At 47.6% G+C, this 22,202-nt stretch overlaps 1 protein-coding gene across 1 annotated transcript in view; it reads right to left on the bottom strand.

The window, feature by feature from the left end:
• Positions 1–21,031: 21,031 nt before the first annotated feature.
• Positions 21,032–22,202, bottom strand: part of LOC119383185 (atrial natriuretic peptide receptor 1) — a 60,647-nt gene continuing 59,476 nt past the window's right edge. Inside the window, exon 18 of the mRNA XM_037651223.2 lies at positions 21,032–22,102. Coding sequence (XP_037507151.1) covers positions 21,989–22,102 — 114 coding nt within the window. The 3' untranslated portion in view covers positions 21,032–21,988. The remainder of the gene's footprint in view (positions 22,103–22,202) is intronic.

Below are 22,202 nucleotides of genomic sequence, written 5' to 3'. Positions count from 1 at the left end.
CTTACTCAATTTCTCTCGCCCCAGACTCAGTGCTGAAGCGATGTCGTCACGAATCTGATTGCTCTCAGCGAATACGAAAGCTCAATCACACGTCACCACGCGTGCAATTGGCCGCTGCTTGGCCGCGGTGCAGTGAAGCCGCGGCTTTCATGATTGCCGCGATAGATGTGGTTGCAGACTTAGAACCTCGCAGCGATCTCAGCATGGAAGCAGGATTGCATTTGAGTGAGTCTGCAATGATCCCCGGGGCTCTCGCGGCGGCGGTGGCAGCTCTTTCTGCGTACGAAGCCTGGCTCCAACAAACGGAAAGCGAAGCGTCGTTTTCGTCGACGGCATGCCAGGCGTCCGATTGCCAAATACTGCTTATGTTCTCGCGTATTTAATTTTTCGTTTTGTTATTAATGGCGTTTTCCTTTTGAAGAACTCGAGCAGAGGCGCCATGCCGAAGAGAGCCGCGGCAGAGCAGGGCCATGCAGGGCCACTAAGTCCTGCCGTGGTATGCGGCACACATCCTAAGAGCAGGAGGGAGGGTGCCGGTGAGGAGAAATGTACCATGAGATCAAAACCATCGAAGCCCCATAGTTCTCTGTGGGACAGCGGCAGAACAGGCAGAACACGTGTGAAATCAGACGCAGAATTGCTGCGAGGCTCGCTCGTATAAACTACGTCAATATCACTGGGGTCAGACTACGGCTGCTGTTATTACCACCGGCAGTAGCAAAAAAAAAAAAAAAAAAGCAAACAAACAAGAAATATGTCAAGATGAATAGCTCTCGGCAAATCACGGCCGGACAGCGTTTGTGATCACTACGGGGAACGTGCAGGGGCGTTAGTACGTGTATATATCCTTCAGATTTTCGCAATTTTCTCGCTTGTTAACGCTCAGTTCACAGTAATAATGGCACGAATGTGATAATTTGCCATTGCAGTTCTACTTCCTGTATCTCTTTGGTGCTATTGTGCCCGAGGCCCACCAGGGGCGTACCCAGAAATTTTTTTCGGGGGGGTGGGGGGTGGGGGGGTTTAACCGTACTTTATGTATGTTCGCGCGTGCGTTTGTATGTGTGCGTGTATATATGCGCAAGCAAAACTGAAAATTTTCGGGGGCGGGGGGGGGAGTTTGAACCCGCCAACTCCCCCCCCCCTTTTAGCTACACCCCTGAGGCCCACCATTGGAGACACGGGCGCTGCAGTCGACATGCTACGACATCACGATCACGTGATGTCACCTTGCTTCACGGAACCTTGCTCTGAAGACGGGAAGCTGGTGGCCCGAGCGCGTTTTTTTCTTTCAGTTCAATCAGCATCGTTTCACAATCAGTTCATGTGCACTGGCATCTAGAAACAACAAGAGCTTGGAAAGCGTGACCAATGTTTTCGGTGGTGCTGTGTGACACAACTAGTGCACCGCGCATGCGGTGTAAGAGCAGGGTGTAATTTCACATTTACAGTTTTACTTCAAGGATAACGAACATCACGACGCATGGCTGATAAAGCTAGCTTAGAAGGGGCAATGAGCTGAAGTCCCGAGCACGTGTTTGCAGCAAGCACTTCCGAGAAGGCGACTTTGTCTGCAGACTAGGAACGCAAATGTTAATTTTGTGAGCGACAGTGAGTTCACACGTGAACCTCCCTCTTCATGTGAAGACGCCCACACCACGAAGTCTTCTAAAAAAATTTCTTCGGGGACGTCATTCCTCACAGTCAACCCCATCCTACGCACGCTGATCAAGGAAAATGTCGTGGGGAAGGTACCGATACACAGAGAAAAATGAGGAGGGGTGACGCACTTTGACGGCAGAAAGCAGTCTGTGAACGAGTTTCTGATTTGAAAAAGACAAGAAAGAATCCTTGCAGGAAAGCCCATACTTCGTTTTTTTTTTTAAGCTTCGTTATTTCATCCCGACGTCTGCCCATGAAAGATCGCCGTAAGCTTGGAGGCTGACATGTCTGATGAGTTGGTAAAGAGCTGCTCGATGGCAACCCTTAAGCGCTTTCTCTTTCCGATTTTCACTACGGTTATTACGTGTGGATGAACCAAAGTGGTTTGGGCCGAACCAGAAGAAAACGAACATTTCAAGCGACAAGTTCCGTGGCGAAGCTAGAAGGAGGTTTGGAAGGTTCAACCTCCCACCGCCCCGATATTATTACATTTTGTATATGTATGTATATGCACACACATACAAAACCATGCCAGATCACACATAAAGGTAAGTCAGAACCCCAGAAAAAAAGCTTTTGTCTACGACCCTGGATAGGTACGTTCATGGTTAAAATCATGCTTATGTGAAAACGGGCTTACACCGACCTTTTTATCCGATTGCTTTTCATGGGCTTGGATATGAGCAAAAAAAAAAAAAAGAAGAAGAAGAAGAAGGAGAGAACGAGGGGCATTCCGAAGTCGTGGCTCAGAGACGTGCTCATGCAAGGGCTACAGAATATAGCGCAAGGCTTCAGCTCCTTGAGAAAAATTTCAGGACAGAAGATACGCTGGAGGAAGGAAGGGGGTTGGAACAGTGTGGGGGCATGCCCCAACTGGTTTCGAACCTGTAGGGGCGACCTTTACACGAGGCGCGGGGCCCCAGGAAGTCCCCGAGCGCATGTCGGGCGGACTCGGCTCGGCGCCCCCGCCCAAGTGGCGCCCGGGGCACTTGTACCCCCCCGAGTCCCCCTTCTGCGCCACTGGTTGCGTGACATGTCCGGACCACGGGCCCACATGGCATTTCGTTCATATTTCAGTTTTCACTTATCGTCAAAGAGTAAGTGATGTACGATGGGAACGCATCATTAATTATTTAAACTCAGGTCCTTTGTAATGCCAGAAATTTGACCAAACTCTTATCGAAGCGCTGCCATCTGCAATTTAATGCATACCGCCGACTGCCGATCCATCACAAGCAGTGGAGAGTACAGAACACCTGCTCGAAGGGCATACAAATTTAATTAGTGGGAAAGGAATGCGTCTTGCGCTGCAGTGCCGGCGTGCACAAAATAATATAACTTTATTGATTCCATAGATCAGCTTAACGCCTGCACTTTAGACCTGCATATATTTACGTAGAGTATACTCAGAGAGAGGGGGAGTGGGGGTCGCAATTCGCGTGCGAGATTCGTCCAGCGATCTGAAGTGTTGTCACTTGCCAAAAACAGCAAAAATTTACATTTTCCCAAACCATCGTTCTCAATATATATTACGTTCTGCGAGAGCACGAAACACGTGTGAACATAATACAACAAAACTAAGAAGTTTTTTATGACCCTACTCGACTAAATAAATGGCTTGAGTTCTAAACTGAAGGTGACAAAGACGACGTGCACCTTAAAATTAATCTTCTTACTCACTACAACCGCGTAATGCACAACTGCGCTTTTTTGTGACATATATGTTTATTCCTTAGCTGATAAATCGATGGTTTCCGCGGTCGCCTGAAAGTTCGTCGAACAGAGATAGTCAAACCATGCTAACCTAAATACAGAAAATGATTTCGATCCCATTCACTGTTGTATAGACGAGATTTCAAATGCGAAAAGGCTCATGCATCCCTCATAATCATATCGTGGTTTTGGGACGATAAATCCCAACAATCATTAAAACACTAAGCTCACAGACAGACAAACGAACAAACAAACAAACAAACAAATAATGAATCACACATACGAACGTACCTTTAGGCCATCATCGAAAACCTTGTCGAGCAAGTGGATTTTATATTGAGTATTAAAACGTAATGAGTCGCATGACACGACGTGCTCGACCTTGTATAAATGTGCCACGGCGTCATGGTATCGATGGTATACGCAGCCCGTGCGGCGAATTTCGACGAGACAGTGGCACGGTCATGAAAGTCCGAAAGAATTCGCAAAGAAAACCTTACTTTAATATTAAGCGTTCCTATGTTGGTAAGTGGTAATGATATTTATACTGCCACGTGCGTTCCTTATTATTACTTTTGCTGTATTCGGTTTTCGCCCACAAAGACTGTCAGCAACGCTCAGCGCGAACCGCGCCTCATTGTTCGAGAAGCTTCGCGATCATTGTAGATCGTTTTGTTAAGATTGCGCGCAAGACGCGCACACTCGAGCTTATTCTAGAATTTGCGCAACAGCCAGCGACAACGCTGGAATATTCGACGGCACATGTTTAAATGCCGACACGCCTCACCGCTTGTCAGTTGATCGACGGTCGACGCTCTGTTCGCCGCTATCAGTGTATTGCTGTAGTTTGACTTTCAGTTTCCCGGCCACAAGTTCGGCCAAATAAATAGTTTCATCTCTGACGTGCTGACTGCTGCCTTCGTCGACGTCACGACCACGTGACAATATGCACGAACGATCATGCTTGGCGGCAATAAACAAGGTGCTTTTTCAAAGCCGAAATAGATATTTTTTTATAATGAAAGCCTATGACCATCGCACCTGTCGTCTTGGCGAAGTGTAATTACTTTGCTTCTGCTAAAGTTTCTTTGAAAATGCTAACAATAAAAAATTGTCAATGAACTTTTTAGGGGCGAAGCTCCTTATGCCGTGGGTCTGTCCATCCTCCGTTTGTAGGTTTGTTTGTAGTAGACACCCCTAGTTCGCGAGAAGCGCGCGTTCTGGTATGCAGTAGAAGAAGACGACGTTGACAAGTGAGACTCTCGTGCATGTTCGCCTGTGTGGCATTCTTTCTTCTTTACTGTGCGCGTTCTGGTATGCAGTAGAAGAAGAAGACGACGTTGACGAGTGACACTCTCGTTGCGTGTTCGCCTGTGTAGCGTTCTTTCTTCTTTACTACGTCTCGTGTTTTCGACGACATCCGAAGACATTTCAGAAGTAACGCGCTATGAGGCTCCCTCTTGGCACGCTTTCTCTTTAGCTCGGAGTCGCCAGATGGAAGACAAGGCTGCGGAACGGAGGGCACGGAAGGCGGCGGCAGCGCGCGCTCGCAGACAGAATCCTGAGGTGAGAGCCCGCGAGGCCGAAGCTGCACGTCGACGCCGCGAAGCAGATTCCGTCGTTCGAGCCCGCGAAGCCGAAGCTGCTCGACAAGCTGCAGGGCTGCGGCGCGAAGACCCCGCCGTTCGAGCCCGTGAGGCCGAAGCTGCTCGACAAGCTGCACGGCTGCGGCGAGAAGACCCCGCCGATCGAGCCCGCGAGGCCGAAGCTGCTCGACAAGCTGCAGGGCTGTGGCGAGAAGACCCCGCCGTTCGAGCCCGCGAGGCCGAAGCTGCTCGACAAGCTGCACGGCTGCGGCGCGAAGACCCCGCCGTTCGAGCCCGCGAAGCCGAAGCTGCTCGACAAGCTGCACGGCTGCGGCGCGAAGACCCCGCCGTTCGAGCCCGCGACGCCGAAGCTGCACGGCTGCGGCGCGAATCGGATCTTCAAGATGTGAAGGACCGTGAAGCGGCGAGAAAGCGCGCGTACCGGCAGGCAGAGCCCGAGGCTGTGCGAGCACGTGAAGTGGCTGCAAAACGCATCAGGCGGGCTCTGCCCGAAGGCGCCGACGCGCGCTTCCAGCGGGACTTCCTTGATAACTGTTTCGGCCATAGTTAGTTGCGGTGTGTGCGACAGATTGCGGTTCTCAAACAATCTAGTCACAATATCTTCCATCAAGAAGGACCACGCTCGCGCCAATGCCATCGCCGTGCTGCAGCGCGAGTTCGCTTCGCCCCACTCATCATCATTCACCACGTGGATATGCTGTGATTTTTTTATTGTGAACTTTTTCAGGACGATTGTTTATGTGGGAAAGTTGCAGGGCGTTAAAACTTATGGCATCCGCATTTTTCAGAAATATGAAAAATCGCAAATCATTTGACATAATTGTCATCGAATTTCAACGGCCCAGTCCAGGCAATAACAAGATCGAGTGCATCGCATCTCAATCCTTTCTGGGTAAACCACGAGTCATATGCGACAGGCACAGACAGACAGACAGACAGACAGACAGACAGACAGACAGACAGACAGACAGACAGACAGACAGACAGACAGACAGACAGACAGACAGACAGAGAACTTTATTCAGGTCCTGAGGAACTGCGTTGTAACGCCCCCTTTTAGGGGGAATCCGTAGCAGTCGCGGGCCGCTCCCATGTAGGGACCGGAAGACCGTGGCCCTCCGCCCTCTCGCAGGCCCTCTGGACAGCCCGAAGTTGAACCAAGAGGTCGCCGCTGTTAAGGGCTTCCTCCCAGTCCTCTTCTTTGAACTCTGCGTCACGTAACGCAGGACATTGCCAGAGCATTATGAGGTAATGAGCAATACGCCTCTCCGCAGTCCGGACAATGCGGTAAAGTGGGCCACTTATTCTTTGCTCATATCTGGTGCTCATCTTCTTAAACCATAAATTCGCCTTACGCATAGTGTGCAAGAAAAAACACTACAGTGGCTGCCCCTAACATTTTAGGCGAAAAAAAAAAAAAAAAGAAAGTGAAGAAGGAACGAACGGCAACAGCGTTCTCTCGCTCTTGCATACAGCACAAGCTGGTGCCCTCTAGCTGATCCCATTGATAACGAACTGAAGTAGGGTAAGCATTTTGGCTGGTTGGTTCATGATTACGAGTGGAAAGATAGTGGTGGTCTTGGTCCTTTCTTGTCCCGTCTTTTAGCGCTGTTTTTCCAATCGGTAACCCATTGATAATGTGCGCAGTGCATCGCTCTGATTATTGAGGGAGCGTGAGAAACACGAAAAGGAAATCGCGGAATGCAGCTACCACGGGGTGCCCAGGACTAGATGAAGGGTCTTGGATGCTATACTGTTCGGCGATTGAGGCGCCGGAACGCTCGGAATGCAGATAACACGTGGCTCGTTTCGGCGCTATGAGACGGGCATTCCTGAATTTTGTTGTCGAAAGCATGTGCTACATAATACACGGGTTACAATCAGTTTTATTCAAGTCAGTCCCGGTTATAACTTACGTGGGCGGAACGTACGTGACTCGGATCACTGACGCATGCGCAAGAAGGAATATCACAGAAATACAAACGTCACATTGTCACGGCCCATGGTCTCATCAACCGCGAAGTCGTAAAATTTCTGCCTAGAGCACCCCGTTCCCTTGTGCCGCCTATGATGCCAGAGAAGGCCGCACATTTGCTGGCTCCGGTCAAGTGGCCCTCGCTCTCTCCGAAAAGCTTCCTAGCATAGCGCGGGCCGACAGCCACTTCGCTACACGAAAACCCATCTTTTGTATTCCCCTTCAGCAAGAAACAGTCTGGACGTATTTCGCTTCTAGCTGGAACCTTCGTATCACTATGCGCAGGCGACCAAGAAATACTTCGTGGGTGAATCAATCGGCCTGATACATCTGCTTTGTCACTGTACTTACAGGCTGTTTCACACTTAGGGCAAAACTCGGAGCGCATTGCAAGGCACTCCGAGTTTTCCCCTAAGTGTGAAACAGCCTGTACATCTAAATAAATGTTCAGGGTATCTCTACACGATTTAGGATGCGCGTTATGGTAAACACTGTCCAGGGACACAGCGGAGCAGCCTTAACGATGTATCTTATGGCTTGTGAGGGTGACATAAAGAACGTGCACTAAGAATCATTTTAAACCGATCAAACTTTCCGTACGTGAGCAGCGCACACACCCGCTACTCATTTACAAAAAGACAAGAACGCGAGAAAGCTAAAAGAACAGATGGCGAGGTAGAAACAGGGCGCGCAGACACAGTCTATAGGCGATGCGCAAAGCGCCGACCACGCCATCTGCCGCCATGGCTCGGAAGCGCTCGTGGGGCCCTGCGAACAGTGTTTCAGCGAGCGTCTACGCAAGTGCACGGATGGATGTGTTTTTCAACGTGATTTAACGACTCTCTCGGGCTTCAGCGATGTCGAAAAATGACTGCTGCGTTGTCGGCTGCTCAAACACATACAAAAACTCGCCAGGAACGCACTTCTACATGTTTCCGGTGCTATTTCATGAGCGAGAGCGACGGCGACGGTGGATTGCGGCTGTCCGACGCAAAAGGTAAGCAATCGCGCTTTGTTTAGGCAGTGTTAGAACGATTACCGTGTTTTTATTTCTCCATTTATGTCGCTACGTCTTCAGCGAACGCTACTACGTTTACATTTGGTCGCCTCGCCTGCATTGTAGACGCTACAATGCACATGAGGTTGTTATCACTGATAAGACGCGATGCCCAGGCTCTCTTGAAAAACGAATGGCGCGAAGCGCTATGCCAGAGAATGTGGGGCAGGTGGCGGCTACTTTACAAAAGCGCCGTGGAATCACACGTGTGCTGCACGAAATGGGCTGCATTCTACCTAATGATGGCACTGGAATGCGATCACCGGTGCAGAATGTTCGCTGTGCGCTCGCCTCAACTGTATGCATATTGGCTGTAAAACATGGCACCTGTTCGCACTGAAGGCTTTTGACAGGACATTCAACCGATTCAACCTCCCTTTGAATGCCTCGTAACATGACTTCATGCTAATAAAAAACACCCTTGATGTATCCCACTAATACTCATTCGCTTTACACAAGCTGTGTTATGAGTGGGGCCATAGGCGTGCTCACGGGGCATGGGGGCTTTCCTATTTGCCTAAGGGGGGGGGGGGGGCGCAAAATCTGCCCCATCTGTCTGTCTGGCGCGGCTAAGACGCCACTCCTCCTGAAGGCGCACGCCAGAAGAAGCCTCATCCATCAGAGAAACCGACATTTTGTGCCAGAACTGTTTCAACCGCTTCAAACAGATCGCCGTAGAGTCTCTGGATGCATCTCATTCTGACGAAAATTTTGTTCCCGAACAAATTGCTGTCGAAGAGCTACACGTATTCGTGAAGACAACAAAATATATATTTTTTCAGCGAAATTACAGGGGGTCGACGGACATGCACCGACGTTCTTCTCTGAAGACACCCAGCAAATACGTAGCCAAGCTGCTATGACAAGCTAGGTGACCACCAGCTCCGCAGTGACTCAGTCCCGCGCCACTAGCGCAAGCTGCCGAGATATTTTTTCGCAAGTTTATCGTGATGGTTTCAAAGTTTTACCAACGCTAACCATTCGCGTGGCCGCACCCGTGAAATCCATGCGCCGGCGCGACAGCGCTCCCTCAAAATCTACTATATAAACACATGGCACGTAAACGAAGCTACTGTGTCGAGAAAAAAACGTTGGTTCATGCGTCAACGCATGCAGGCATTAGTGATCGGGACGTTGTAAAGAAAGCGGTGTACTTACGATGAGCTCAACTTCGTAAGGAAGCTTGTTGACGCTTGTCTGTGGCAAACACTTGGCGCGTATAGTGCGTGTATAGTGACATTGTCGTCCCACACAGCTGTTACATCGGACACATGTCCACTATTATGAAGCGCGGCTCCTTTGCGCACACTATCGCCGCAAAAGTAATTATCAGCGACGCGCACAAGCGGCAAATCGCACGCGCGCACTTCCGTCATGCTTGCAGTGAAAGGAGGCGTCCGCTACGCGACCCGTGTGCGGTTCCAACGGCCGCCGCTACGCGGCTTTCAGTGGCGCCCCTATAGGCGCTGCGCATCGCGAATTGGCGTACACTGTCACTGCGCAATTTCACTTGTGCATCACAATGAGCACACACTGAGGCTACAACCGCCTGTGCAGATCTGTCATCTTTAAGCGCTGCAACAGTGTCTTTGTCGCCTTTGCTGTGATGACTTACGAGGCCGACATTCCAAAATGGCTTGCTCTGGTCTTAGATGAAGGCGAGCTAGCGCAACTGCGAGCGATCACCCTGTATACATTGTAGAGAAGACAGTCACACAGAATGCTTTGAGAGGTCTTCTTACTATCGCAGTAACCCGACAAGGCGTTGCCAATCAAAGTATTACTTGCAATACTTTGTTAAAGCCGTATATCCGACAAAACAGGGTGCATCACCTCTCGTCGGCAGAGTCCAGTTGGCACGCGAAAGCGGAGTGAGGGAGTGCGCGCGCGCACGCAGGCACGCACGCAGGCACGCGCACGCAGGCACGCACGCAGGCACACGCACGCACGCACGCACGCACGCACGCACGCACACACACACACACACACACACACACACACACACACACACACACACACACACACACACACACACACTCTCTCTCTCTCTCTCTCTCTCTGCAGGGGCAACCATTCTGTCTAAGATATTGCCGATGTTATGAAGCTCAATCCCCATTTCGGGAAGGCAAGGGTCTACGAGTCGGCTCCCTTTTTTTCCCTCCTTCTTTTATCGTGACACAATACCATGCTTACTCGCAAGGATGCTTCCATTCAGCCATGCCGCTCCTGCAGCCAGTCACCGCTGTCCGATGATTGCAACGCCGGAGCAATCGAGCTGCGCTCCGCGCGAATTCCTTTTGCGATCCGGTCATATTTTCGCTCCGAAAATATATAGGGTCACAACACAGCACGTTGTGCTACTTGTGTTCGTGTGTGTGCGCGCGTGCTTGTGTGTGTTTTCAAGCCGTCATAGGTGTGTGAGGGGTTGTAGGCAAAAAAAAAATGTATATATAAGAGAGCGACGTAGAAATAGAGAAAATCTTGAATCATTTGCTAGGTTTTTGAAAGTTGCTGTATGCCTGCATAATGAAGCCAACAGACAATGAACCTAAGGAAGGTATAGGGGACATTACTTGTGTGTTTTAACTGCAGTATAGTAATTATGATAGTACAAATAGAAAGGAATTAAAGCGGATGAAATATCAACTTGCCGCAGATAGGGACCGAACCTACAACCTTCGGATAACGCGTCCGATGCTCTGCCAATTGAGCTACAGCGGCGGCCGCTTTCCCATCCACTTTATTGGATATTTATATTTTGTGTATTCCTGGGAGTGTTCGCCAGCGCCGCTCGCAGCCATGACGACGAGTGTGGAACACTCTTTTGTTGCCAGCTGGCGTCACGTAGCAGGCGATCTTATTGCGAGCTGAAAGATGACCAATAAACCCTCGTATACTACGTAAGGCATCAAGTCTGCCGGGACGGGACCCTCGCTATGAATGGACGTCTCTTTTGTTATGAATGTTTTGTTTATGAACGTTTCTTTCGTTAGACACAACGTAATGAAACGAACAGACAATAAAGTCAAGGAAGGTACTGGAGACATTACTTGTATGTTTTAACGGTAGTATAGTAATTATGACATAAATGGAAAGGAATTGAAGTGGATGAAAAATCAACTTGCCGCAGGTAGGGACCGAACCTACAACCTTCGGATAACGCGTCCGATGCTCTACTAATCAAACTACAGCTTTTTTTTTTTCGATTAGGTCGCCATACACTCGGTGGTTTAGTGATGTTCGTATCAAGTAAAATATGTCACAGGGCGAAAATTTCTTACAGGACATTAGGAATCGCCTGGTGTTCTTTTACAACTTGTCACTTATTCGTTAAAAAACGCATGGATACCGCCAGAATAGAAACTTGCCAAAATTACATTGTTGCTTAATAAATGAGATGGAGGTTACATCCTGTTATAATATAAGGCCCATTGCATTGACGTGAGTTGTAGTAAGATTGATTGAGAGGTTTATTCACATCCGAGTGAATGTCTTTATTGACGAGAGATCAATTCTAAGTCCTTGTCGAATTGGGTTCAGTGCCGGTTGCTCAATCTGAAGTGTCCATGCCGATTTACAAAGCCGCATACAACTAGCACGACACCATAACCAATACGCGGCTTTATTGAGTTTAGATATCGCTTAAGCACATGATACTGCAGAACACGGTATTCTGATAGATCAGTTGAATTCCCTTGATTTCCCGAGACACATAATAGCGTGGGTTCGCAACATCCTTGCGGGCAGAAAGCTCTATTGTTTGAAAGGTGGCTTTTCTTCTTCTACATACACACAAACGAGAGGAGTACCGCAGGGCTCAGTTCTTTTCTCGGTACTGTTTAATGTACTAATTGGCGCCATTCCGCGGCACCAAGAAATAACTGCTTATGTTTATACGGACGATATTGCGCTTTCTACAATGGCAGTCAATTGTAGAAATTGCGCGTTTCATCAAGGCGTTTTATGTTAGTCAGCGTTGCCGCCATTTTATAGAAGAGCCTCTTCTACAGTGCATTCTCACAAACTTCAGTGTTTTTTCTCGTGAAAATCTCCCTGTTATAGTCCCGCGCTGTCATTTTTCGACCTGTGTGCGATGGAGGTCAAGGTTGTGTAAGGATTGTATTACGATTCAACGGAAGGAATGCTTGGATTCTATTCATATCGTCCGTGCCATCCAGTGGCCCATCTCGGTGATAGGGACCGGCGCGGTCTCGTTCGTGTTAACGACGACAATCCAAAAGAAGGAAAAAATGAAGGGCATCGTTGCAAAATACGGCTGTTAATAAGAGCAAGAATGTGCATGGGCGCCGTCTATTGATGACTACCAGCGCCATCAGCGACAGCGAGCGCTGCGAAAACCAGGGGTCCTTCCTCCGGCCCTCCAAATTATAGAAAGGACATGAACCATTGTTTTCATGTATGATGGCTGTTACCACCATTAGTCATCATTTCCACAAATTCAGCTAGCAAGAGTGATGCGTCATGCATTGTAGAGTGTACGTTCCCTCGGATCAAGCATGGACTCGCGATATACACAACTAAGATGGTTGCGACAAGGCACGTGTCCAGGGCCCCCGCCCACGCCACCACTCCTCACACACTTTCGTAAAGCGCCGCCAAATCAATCTTGAGACTTCACAGCTATTGGGCGGTCAACACTGAGGTGCTGTTACAGTATTATTATGGCCGAGGCGTGGAAGCGATCGATGATTGGGTCAAAAGAAAGGACACTGAACTGAGGACGCGAAACAAATCGGTATTCTCCCAGCTACAAAATGATAGAATGTTTTACAGCGAAAGCTGTTATGAGATCACAACAACAGTCGATTTTGGTGGCTCAGTTGTCCGCCGTCGCCGCCGCCGGTGTCTGTAACCACTATCGCGCACAATGAGAAAAAAAAAAAAATCAAGGATCGAGCGGGATCTTAGTCCGGACCCTCTGCGTGGCAGTCGAGCATTCTATCAAAGAGGTATTTAAAACTCCTTCGCAAAAAAACCTTATACATGTCGAGCAAGGAATCGCGTTAACAGATAGCGTAGTAGAAGAGTAAAATGACGCTGGGTGTCACACGATGCGAATGGCGTAACGAATGGCTGGTTGAAAGCTTCCCACTCATTACAAAGTGCTCAGCTGTAATTATTTATCGCATCGACAAAATGCGCATAGTGCCTTACAGACACGTAGTGGGTACCTCGATTCTCGGCAGAATGAGGAATAATACCATGGTGGGTACTTTCCTACTTCGCAAAATTATGATGATTTATAGTGCAGTGGGTACCTTGCAACTGTATTTGCAGTAGTCGCCCCATGAGTGTTTACAACGGGCTTCAGAATTGGCCCGCTCCTCCTGTTTACGCTGGGACTGTGCTGCGTATTCCGCGTAGACATGGCGTTTTTTCGCTTTTGCATTATTTCGACGTTTGTTTCGAAATCTCGACGTGCTGCCGCTGGAAATGCCCCAGTGATTTTTCAACGATCTACGTTTCACAGTCATATAAAAAAATTAGATTTTTTGGACCTCGTAATGTTCGCGTGCATTCCTATGGAGTGCTGTACCTGCTGCCTTTCTGGCCACCAGGTATCACCGATGAGTGGAAATAATAATTGTTGGGGTTTAACGTCCCAAAACCATGATATGATTATGAGAGACGCGAGTGGAAATAATTGTTCTCAGTATGTCATCTTGGCCAAAGCTTTGTGTCGTCGCTGCTGAAGCTGCTAGCGCATGCAATGCTTGCGCTTGCGGAGTTGAATGATTCACACCAGTTTCGAACTATCAATTGACTGGTTGGTGCATCATCTTGCGGCGAAAAACAGCGCTGACAGAGGAGGAGAGTGGGACTGCCCCCACTCTCCTCCTCTGTCATACACGTTTATTTTTGTAAGCGCTGTATTTCGCCCCACGGTGACTGTGCTTAGTCTTGACAAGGCCATTAAATGCTCATATAAGTGGTGAGCACCCGCAGGGTCGGCGTAAGCACTACCCTTTGTGAGGGTTTGTGCAGCAGGAGTCACTTGTATTACGTGGGTGTTTTTCTAACCTTCAGCGCTGGGCGTCTAGAACAGCAGCGTCCTGCGCTCAACGCGATTGTGCGGGACTGGCGGCCACGCATTGATACGCAGCTTCCCAAGTAACGAGTCGGCTTTACTGCATACGCCACGCACTCGCGTGGTGCTGTTGCTACGTGCATCTCGAGAATGATGAACCCTCATATTGACGGCGATGAACTCCTACATCGCATGAAATTTTTACCTCGGTGCACAGCCACTGCTGCGCGTCATCTTGTAAATATATATTGTGAATAGTCCTCTGCTGTGAAATTAGTGTTAAACTCGCGCAACATTTCTGTAGCGATGAGCTTTCCCCAAACTCTTGTGCACGTGCACGAAGTTCCGCAGAGGCAGCGACTGTCACCTTTCGGCAGATGCTCGGTACATATTCCAGGTGATACGTCACAGTACTGTTTTATAGTTCTTTATATTAAATAGCTGCATTGGGTGCCAGAACAGGCGCCGCAAAGGAGGGCGCGTATTTAACTTGCTCTATTACAAATAGTATGTTCGTGTTCGTACATGTTCCGTAGATATATAGACAGCTTTTATTGGGATCGAATGCCTCGCTTCATTTGTGCGAAAGTCATAGACATTCGTCGGAGAAGAGGCTTCGGATGAGGATTAATTCCGTCGGTGAAGTGGGCTCGCAGCAAAAAGAGACGAGGCATCAGCGCTAATGAGGCGCACCGACATTTCTGTCAGGGCAGTTGCGCCTCTCACTGCTTCGCGCTTTCTTCGTTCGTATTGGTCCGCTACTCGGCTTGACGTAGACATCCGCTCAGCGTCGTCGTGCAGGATTCATATGTCGTTGCTCAACTGTGCGCGAGCCCTGCGGTCTCTCCTTCGGCTTTAACGACCTACAATAATGATCGGGTCGGCCCCATTATATAGGCCAAAGCACTCATTTACGACGTCCAGTCTATGTCTGCCGCGATGTTATTGATTATTTACCGGAAAACGGCGCTCATAACATCATACGACGGGCGTTCACAGCGAATGAACCACGCTCTGCACAATGGCATCCAGGTCGCCCGCGTATAACCCATTTCGCCGCGGTTATCTTCACGGCGCGTGGCGTACAGGGTATACACGCCCAGAGCCGCACTTACCACCTTGCTTCTGCGCCCGCAGATCCGCTTGCGCTCATTCGACAAGAAGATGCGCTTGGTGCATTTTATTTGCTCGAAATATTGACGGAATGTGCATGTACAATCATGACTCAAGGGTTGCACGCGAGGCGACCACACAGCACGTATACGATGACAGCACTGCGGTGCCGATCACGCTATAGTACAGAACCGTGCATGACTGTTCGTATCAAAGCTGATCGATCGAGCACCGGACAGCGGCATATGTGCGTGCATTGGGAGCAGGATAGTGTAGCATGTTCACCGGCAACGACAATGTTTGGTGACTTCTGTCATGACTAGAGTGAAAGCCATCGAACAAGGATTGTTCCACACAGATGGGCCGACGGAAAGTAAGCAGTTGTCGGGAAGGCTGCCGTGAAGCACGCATCACAAGTTTAGACAAGTGGGGCACACGAAACGACCAACAACTTGGCGTCTCCCCTTCGCTCGAGGCCGCAGTCTGCCTAACAAAATGACCACGCGTGCCGCGGCAATAAGAAGACAAGTAAATCACGATAAATGATATATGCTCTTGCACACAAATATCTATAAGTATGCACGAAGGGAAGGTTGCCATGAAACACGTGCAGCTGGTGTTAGCAGGTGTTGACGATAACATTCACAACACTTCATCATAATGACAGATCAGCGTACATAGACTGAAGTTCAGGGGGCCGGTATCACTATACAAGCGTCAAGACTGTAAATACATAAAACAGACATGAACGTCGGCTATTCGCTTGAACGGTTTAGAGCATTTGGTATCGAGAGGTCATCGATGTGACAAAAAGTGACGCTGCTCTCACTGTTTGTGTCAATTCTGCAATGCTCTTCCTCACCTAAGCATGCATGTAATGAAAAAAAAAATCGAGGCAGTAGCAAGAAGCATTGTATTTATGTTGTGTAGTGGGCTATTATTCAAAATTTCTTGCAGCCTAGCGTGAACTGTAATAGAATTCTACGAACAGGTGGCACGAATTGCAGCCTTTTGGGAAGAGGCAGCCACTCGAACGACAAATTTATTTCACAGCTATCGCTACTCGCCTGCTGAGTTTTCTCTGCAAGTAAAGTTTCCCCAAATTCGGCCTGTTTGTTTAGAACGAGCGGTGCTTTGCCTCTTGTAAGCGAATAAATCCTGGGGAAATCAGCGAGGCGAAGGCAGTTTTGTATAGGCTTTTGTTACTCTTGAACAAACGATATTTTTATCTTTCATAAAACTTCTTGCTTGTACACAAGATTAGCAGTTTGGGCAAGTTGGTATCCCGTGACGTCCTGAGCGTTTATCGAAACTCAGATTAAAAAGGAAACAAAGGGCGGGTAGAAAGGAGGACAAGACGACAACGGGAGCGCTACGCAACCACACCATATGCAGTGCACCGCAAGAAACCTACCCGCTGTAATGCATTTCTTAGCGTTGTTGCAGGGCTCGCGCAGCCTATCATTCAGGCAGTGCGGTCTGTCTGGCCAACTAATATTTACCACATGAGAGCGGGAATCTATAAACGACACCACAAGTGCGGTTAACAAATTTCATTTTGTGTTTTTTAGCACAGCTGGAACGCGTCTCCTTGTTCGGATGAGTTAGCTTGCGAAGGTGCTGAAGATTGTCCGAGGCATAACAAACAACGCGAATGTTAGCTCTCTCAGCAATTTTATTTAAATTGTGAGAGATGGTGTGAATATAAGGAATAACGTTTGTTTTACAGGGTGATGTAGATGAAACTCGGTGCTGATTATCGATTCGGGAATCTCTTAGAATCCGTTCCGCTACCGATAGTTGCAGTGACAAGGGGTGACCAGCGCGTGACAAACGCGCGCTTTGCGAAGCAAAACTGGCTGCGACAGATTGGTGGCACGATTTCTTCAACACATTCTTAAAGCACAGGTTACAAATGCCTCGTTTTACAACCTTAGAATGTGCTGAGTTGTACGGAAGGGGTGGTTTGCTTGCGCGTGTGGTCATAATTGCAACAAGTGTGCCGCTCGGAACAAACCAAGCGCAGACCCAGAAAACGGATAGAGCAATTCTGCGGAAGTTCGTGGGTTACTTCGAGAGGGAGAAGATATTCCTTGACTTTTGGCAACAACATAGAAACGTCAATGAGACGATAGCGCTCACGCTGTCGTCTCGTCCTCCCATCTACCTCTATTTCCTTTTTCCCTCCTTGTCGCTGATTTACCCAGTACTGAGGGGCCATATTCATTGTTCATGTGCTTCGAGTTATTGAGTTATTATTTAGCCTAGCCCTGCGACCCTCTCGCTTCTTGATTTGCTTATCTGGTACAGCGACCGTGCCCGAACGGTGTTGGTCCCGGGTTTGATCAGCTGACCAGGACGCATGCTTCCTTGACCACGAAGCTTTGTTTCTGAGAAGCACGCATGATTTCTTTTTGTGGCCTTCTACAACTTTTGGGTGGAGGACATTCTTTTTTCATTTCACGCGCATATAATATCTTTTTTCTTTTCTTTCCAAGGTGGAAACAATCTGGCCATCGGAGGCAAAGTTGCATCGTGAGCATTGAGTGCAGGAAGCCACCACAAGTAATTGTAAGGAAGTGGAACTTAAACGCAACATTTATCAGGGCCACATATGCATTAGAACGACAGCAAGCTGAGATTGTAGGTAAGGATTCATCGTAAAAGAAGGTAAGGCATGCAAACACGGTTACAAGAGAAGGCAACAAAACAGCACAAACGCCGACTATCAACTAAAAGGGCGTACTGCGGCGGAAAAGAAAGTAGACAAAAACTTTTCTGCGCATACGCATGTATGGTAGCGCCATCTGGCAATACGGCACACGCGGGGGTATACGCAAGAGATAAACGCTCAGACATTTAATTTCTTCGTTATGTAAGTTAACCGAAGGCTCGCTCACGTATGCGCTTCCACTACTATCGATATGCCTGCAGGCCTCAACCATTAGACGCGTTTCTTCATTCTTGTGCCTGTATGACACTACGCATTCGTGGAATTTTGGCGTGAAGTTGCACTCTCGACAATGTAGAGAGAGATTAGATGGTGAGCCTCCAGCTAACAACCTCTTATGCTCCATTAGCCTCTGATTAACACAGCGGCCCGTCTGTCCTACATAGAAGCGGCCGCAGCTAAAAGGAACCTTACATGCCACACCAGTACGGCAGTCTAAATTTGTTGTTTTGTTATATGAAACAAATGTCAGTCCGCCTTTTGTCTGCTACCTGCTCATTCTTTCTCTGCCCGGCGGCACATATCGCACCTAACTTATTGGCAGTTGTAAAAACAACATTGACGTCATCGTATGCAAGTACACAGGAATAAGCAAAAAAAAAAAAAAAAAAAAAACTCCCGAATTAAAGTTCATAGATACGCAGTTGGGTGTGTCCAGATAAGATCGAACACGAGGTCCCGGTCACCATTCCCGATTGTGATGAAATTTACTGTAGCTCTAGGCATTACACCCAGAACAATGGTTTCGCAGTTAGTTTTGCGAAAAAAAATTTTGTTCGCCTGAAAAAAAAATATATAAATTTTGGCCTCAAAAAACGCTTTTCCGCCAATTTCGCGATTTCTGTATTTTGAGCGCATCTAGGAAAAAAACGGCGCACTTCTTCGTCACAATATTTATTCCCCTTAAAGAACAAGTGAAATACAATCTTATGAGTCTATTATTTCCATTGCTTGTCGAAGTACTTTTGAAGAAAAAAATCACAAACTTGGCAAATCGCACAAAATACCTCTATTTCAGGAATTTATTGCTGCAAGCAAGTTAAAGTGAGGATAATAAAAATCGGTACATATTAACTTTGATACTTTCGCTCTCTTTTAAAATAATTCGCGTGGTTTTATCGCGCTCGGTTTTACTCGATAATTTGGCTGAAACGTAAGTGATTTACCAAAAACGCCGAACTTTGAAAATGATTTTCTCAAAAAGGCCATCTTTAATTTTTTTTTAAAATCCCTCTGATTGAAGTCAAGGACGTCATCTACCATTGTGCAGAAAAAAATGTTGCATTATTTTGGTTGCTAACAAGTTATAGTGCGTCAAATGTGACCATGCCAGCCTAACGGCCGCGTCGTTCGTTATGGGCTGAAACTCGGATATAAGTTGCTAAAAATACTTGTACGTGACAGAATCACAAATCAGCAGCTCCACACCAACAAATGCGCAGCCCGGTGTCATGGTTAAGCAAGCTTTGTCTTGGGATCAGCCACTTGACAAACCCGCAGCAGCGGCCGCTCGATGCTGCGGGCACTCACATTACATGAGTACCGCTTCGACTGCGGATGAGCTCCGCTTGCGCGCCAAACTATGCGCTCAGAGGACAAACGAGAGAAGGAATGCATCACTGTGAAAGGTAAAGGCCGTTAAGTGCCAACAAATGTCATAATATGCAAAGAAAACTCTCCGGGCAATTTCCCAGTGAGCTCCTTCAATACAGCACGGATGTATTTATTTTCCCTGCTGTTATGCCCGAAGCCGCATAATATCGTGATAAACGTTCGACTTGCGTTGAATATAATATCTGCGGACGCCCAACAATACAGTATTGTAAAAGCGGTTCTTTAATGAAGTAATGGACTTAGACACACTTCTTTTCACAGCCGGCTGACACAAGTGTTCTGGCACGAGATGCACAACTGCAGTTTGAGTTGCTCGACCATCGGAAGCACGTATGACAGCTTTCTTTAGACATCAATGGCTTTCTTTTGTGCCATATGTTGCTCATAGAATGTACCTAATTATATTTAGGCCATCCGAAGAAAAAAAGCAACACATGAGCGCACTACTGGAGGCGCTCAATGGGAAATCGCCGGCAGAGTTTTCGTTGCATATTATGACTTTTGTTGGCACTTAACGGCCTTTAACTTTCACAGTGATGCATTCCTTCTCTCGTTTGTCCTCTGAGCGCATAGTTTGGCGCGCAAGCGGAGCTCATCCGCAGTCGAAGCGGTACTCATGTAATGTGAGTGCCCGCAGCATCGAGCGGCCGCTGCTGCGGGTTTGTCAAGCGGCTGATCCCAAGACAAAGCTTGCTTAACCATGACACCGGGCTGCGTATTTGTTGGTGTAGAGCTGCTGATTTGTGATTATGTCACGTACAAGCATTTTTAGCAACTTATATCCGAGTTTCAGCCCATAACGAACGACGCGGCCGCTAGGCTGGCATGGTGACATTTGACGCACTATAATTTGTTAGCAACCAAAATAATGCAACGTTTTTTTCTGCACAATCGTAGATGACGTCTTTCGCTTCAATCAGAGAGATTTTTAAAAAAATTAAAAATGGCCTTTTTGAGAACATCATTTTCAAAGTTCGGCGTTTTTGGTAAATCACTTACGTTTCAGCCCAATTATCGAGTAAAACCGAGCGCGATAAAACCACGTGATTATTTTAAAAGAGAGCGAAAGTATCAAAGTTAATATGTACCGATTTTGATTATCCTCACTTTAACTTGCATGCAGCAATAAATTCCTGAAATAGAGGTATTTTGTGCGATTTGCCAAATTTGTGATTTTTTTCTTCAAAAGTGCTTCGACAAGCAAGGGAAATAATAGACTCATAAGATTGTATTTCACTTGTTCTTTAAGGGGAATAAATATTGTGACGAAGAAGTGCACCGATTCTTTCCTAGGTGCGCTCAAAATTCAGAAATCGCGAAATTGGCGGAAAAGCGTTTTTGTGGCCAAAATTTATATATATTTTTTTTCAGGCGAACAAAATTTTTTTTCGCAAAACTAACTGCGAAACCATCGTTCTGGGTGTAATGCCTAGACCTACAGTAAATTTCATCACAATCGGGAATGGTGACCGGGACCTCGTGTTTGATCTTATCTGGACACACCCAGTTTTTGTGGCGACATACGTTTCGCAGAATGTGATCACGTGCATTACAGCTTTCCACCATCATGGCTTGTTATGAGGTAAGTGATAACGACCATACATATATAAACATTTCTATATATCGAAGTTATTAACGGTGATAGAACAAGGATTGTCACCGAAGCCAACATTTAAACGGTGGGGCTTGTCTTTATTAGGGCAGTTGTCATCAGTTGCTGCCTTGACGAAGACAAGCCCCCTTGTCGAAACATCAGCTTAGGTGACATCCTGTTTTTATCGTTGTCAATAATCCGTCCAAGCTTGCGTCTTCCATTTGGTCTTCCCTTGCTTTGGATTTCTCTACACTCAGTTGACCAAGAGCAGTATGTATACGAGCACAGCACATTATACTCACACTGCAGCTTTTAAACTAATTAAACGCAACACCTAGCTTCATTCAGCTTATATTAAATTGCACTGGGCATTCGGTCAAGTTGGAGACAAAATCAGGAACCCATGGGCGTCATCTTTAGTCGCTGCCTCATCTAGGAGCAGACTACTTGGAGCAAACTGTCTACTTCCAAAATGTCCACCCCCACCTCCATTTCTAATAACTTTCTCATGATTTACTTCTACATAACCTAAAAAGGAGGGGTAATCGTTTAAACATCTCGGCCTATTAGCGAGCGTGACTTAAGTGCGTGCCTATGCGTGCACCGGATTGGATACACTCGAAAAAACAAAAACTGAGGCGCGATTCACCAAGGTTCACGTCGCGTGCCTCTTCTCCAATGAACAATCGTGGCTGAACAGCGTTGCGTGACCTGACAACCAGTAAAGCCGATACTGCCGGTTTGGCCAGCGATTCGATTCTTTGTGAGCTCGTTCTTATGATGCTTAGAGATTGGCGGGAAAATCTGTGTCGAAAAGTGACGCGGACAATTGGTGCCGGTGTGTAGCCACTCGATGGAAGTTGTTGGTCCCGTTCAAAGCTGGCGCATCAGGTGCTCGTTTGTGAAGAATGTACCCTGCAAGCCTATGTCCGGCGAGAAAGGAGGGTCCTCTGCTTCCAGGAAATAGGTGCGCATCATGCCTTTGCCCTGCGATGAAGAGTACGGCAATGAATCAGCGCTGTTCTTTGTCGGCTTGAAGTTATCGATCATGGTACTTGGACACATGCAAGCACTGTTTGGCTGTGTT

This window comes from Rhipicephalus sanguineus, chromosome 1 (assembly GCF_013339695.2).
Source record: "Rhipicephalus sanguineus isolate Rsan-2018 chromosome 1, BIME_Rsan_1.4, whole genome shotgun sequence".
NCBI classification, from domain to species: domain Eukaryota; kingdom Metazoa; phylum Arthropoda; class Arachnida; order Ixodida; family Ixodidae; genus Rhipicephalus; species Rhipicephalus sanguineus.
This window is presented reverse-complemented; position numbering and strand designations above follow the sequence as displayed.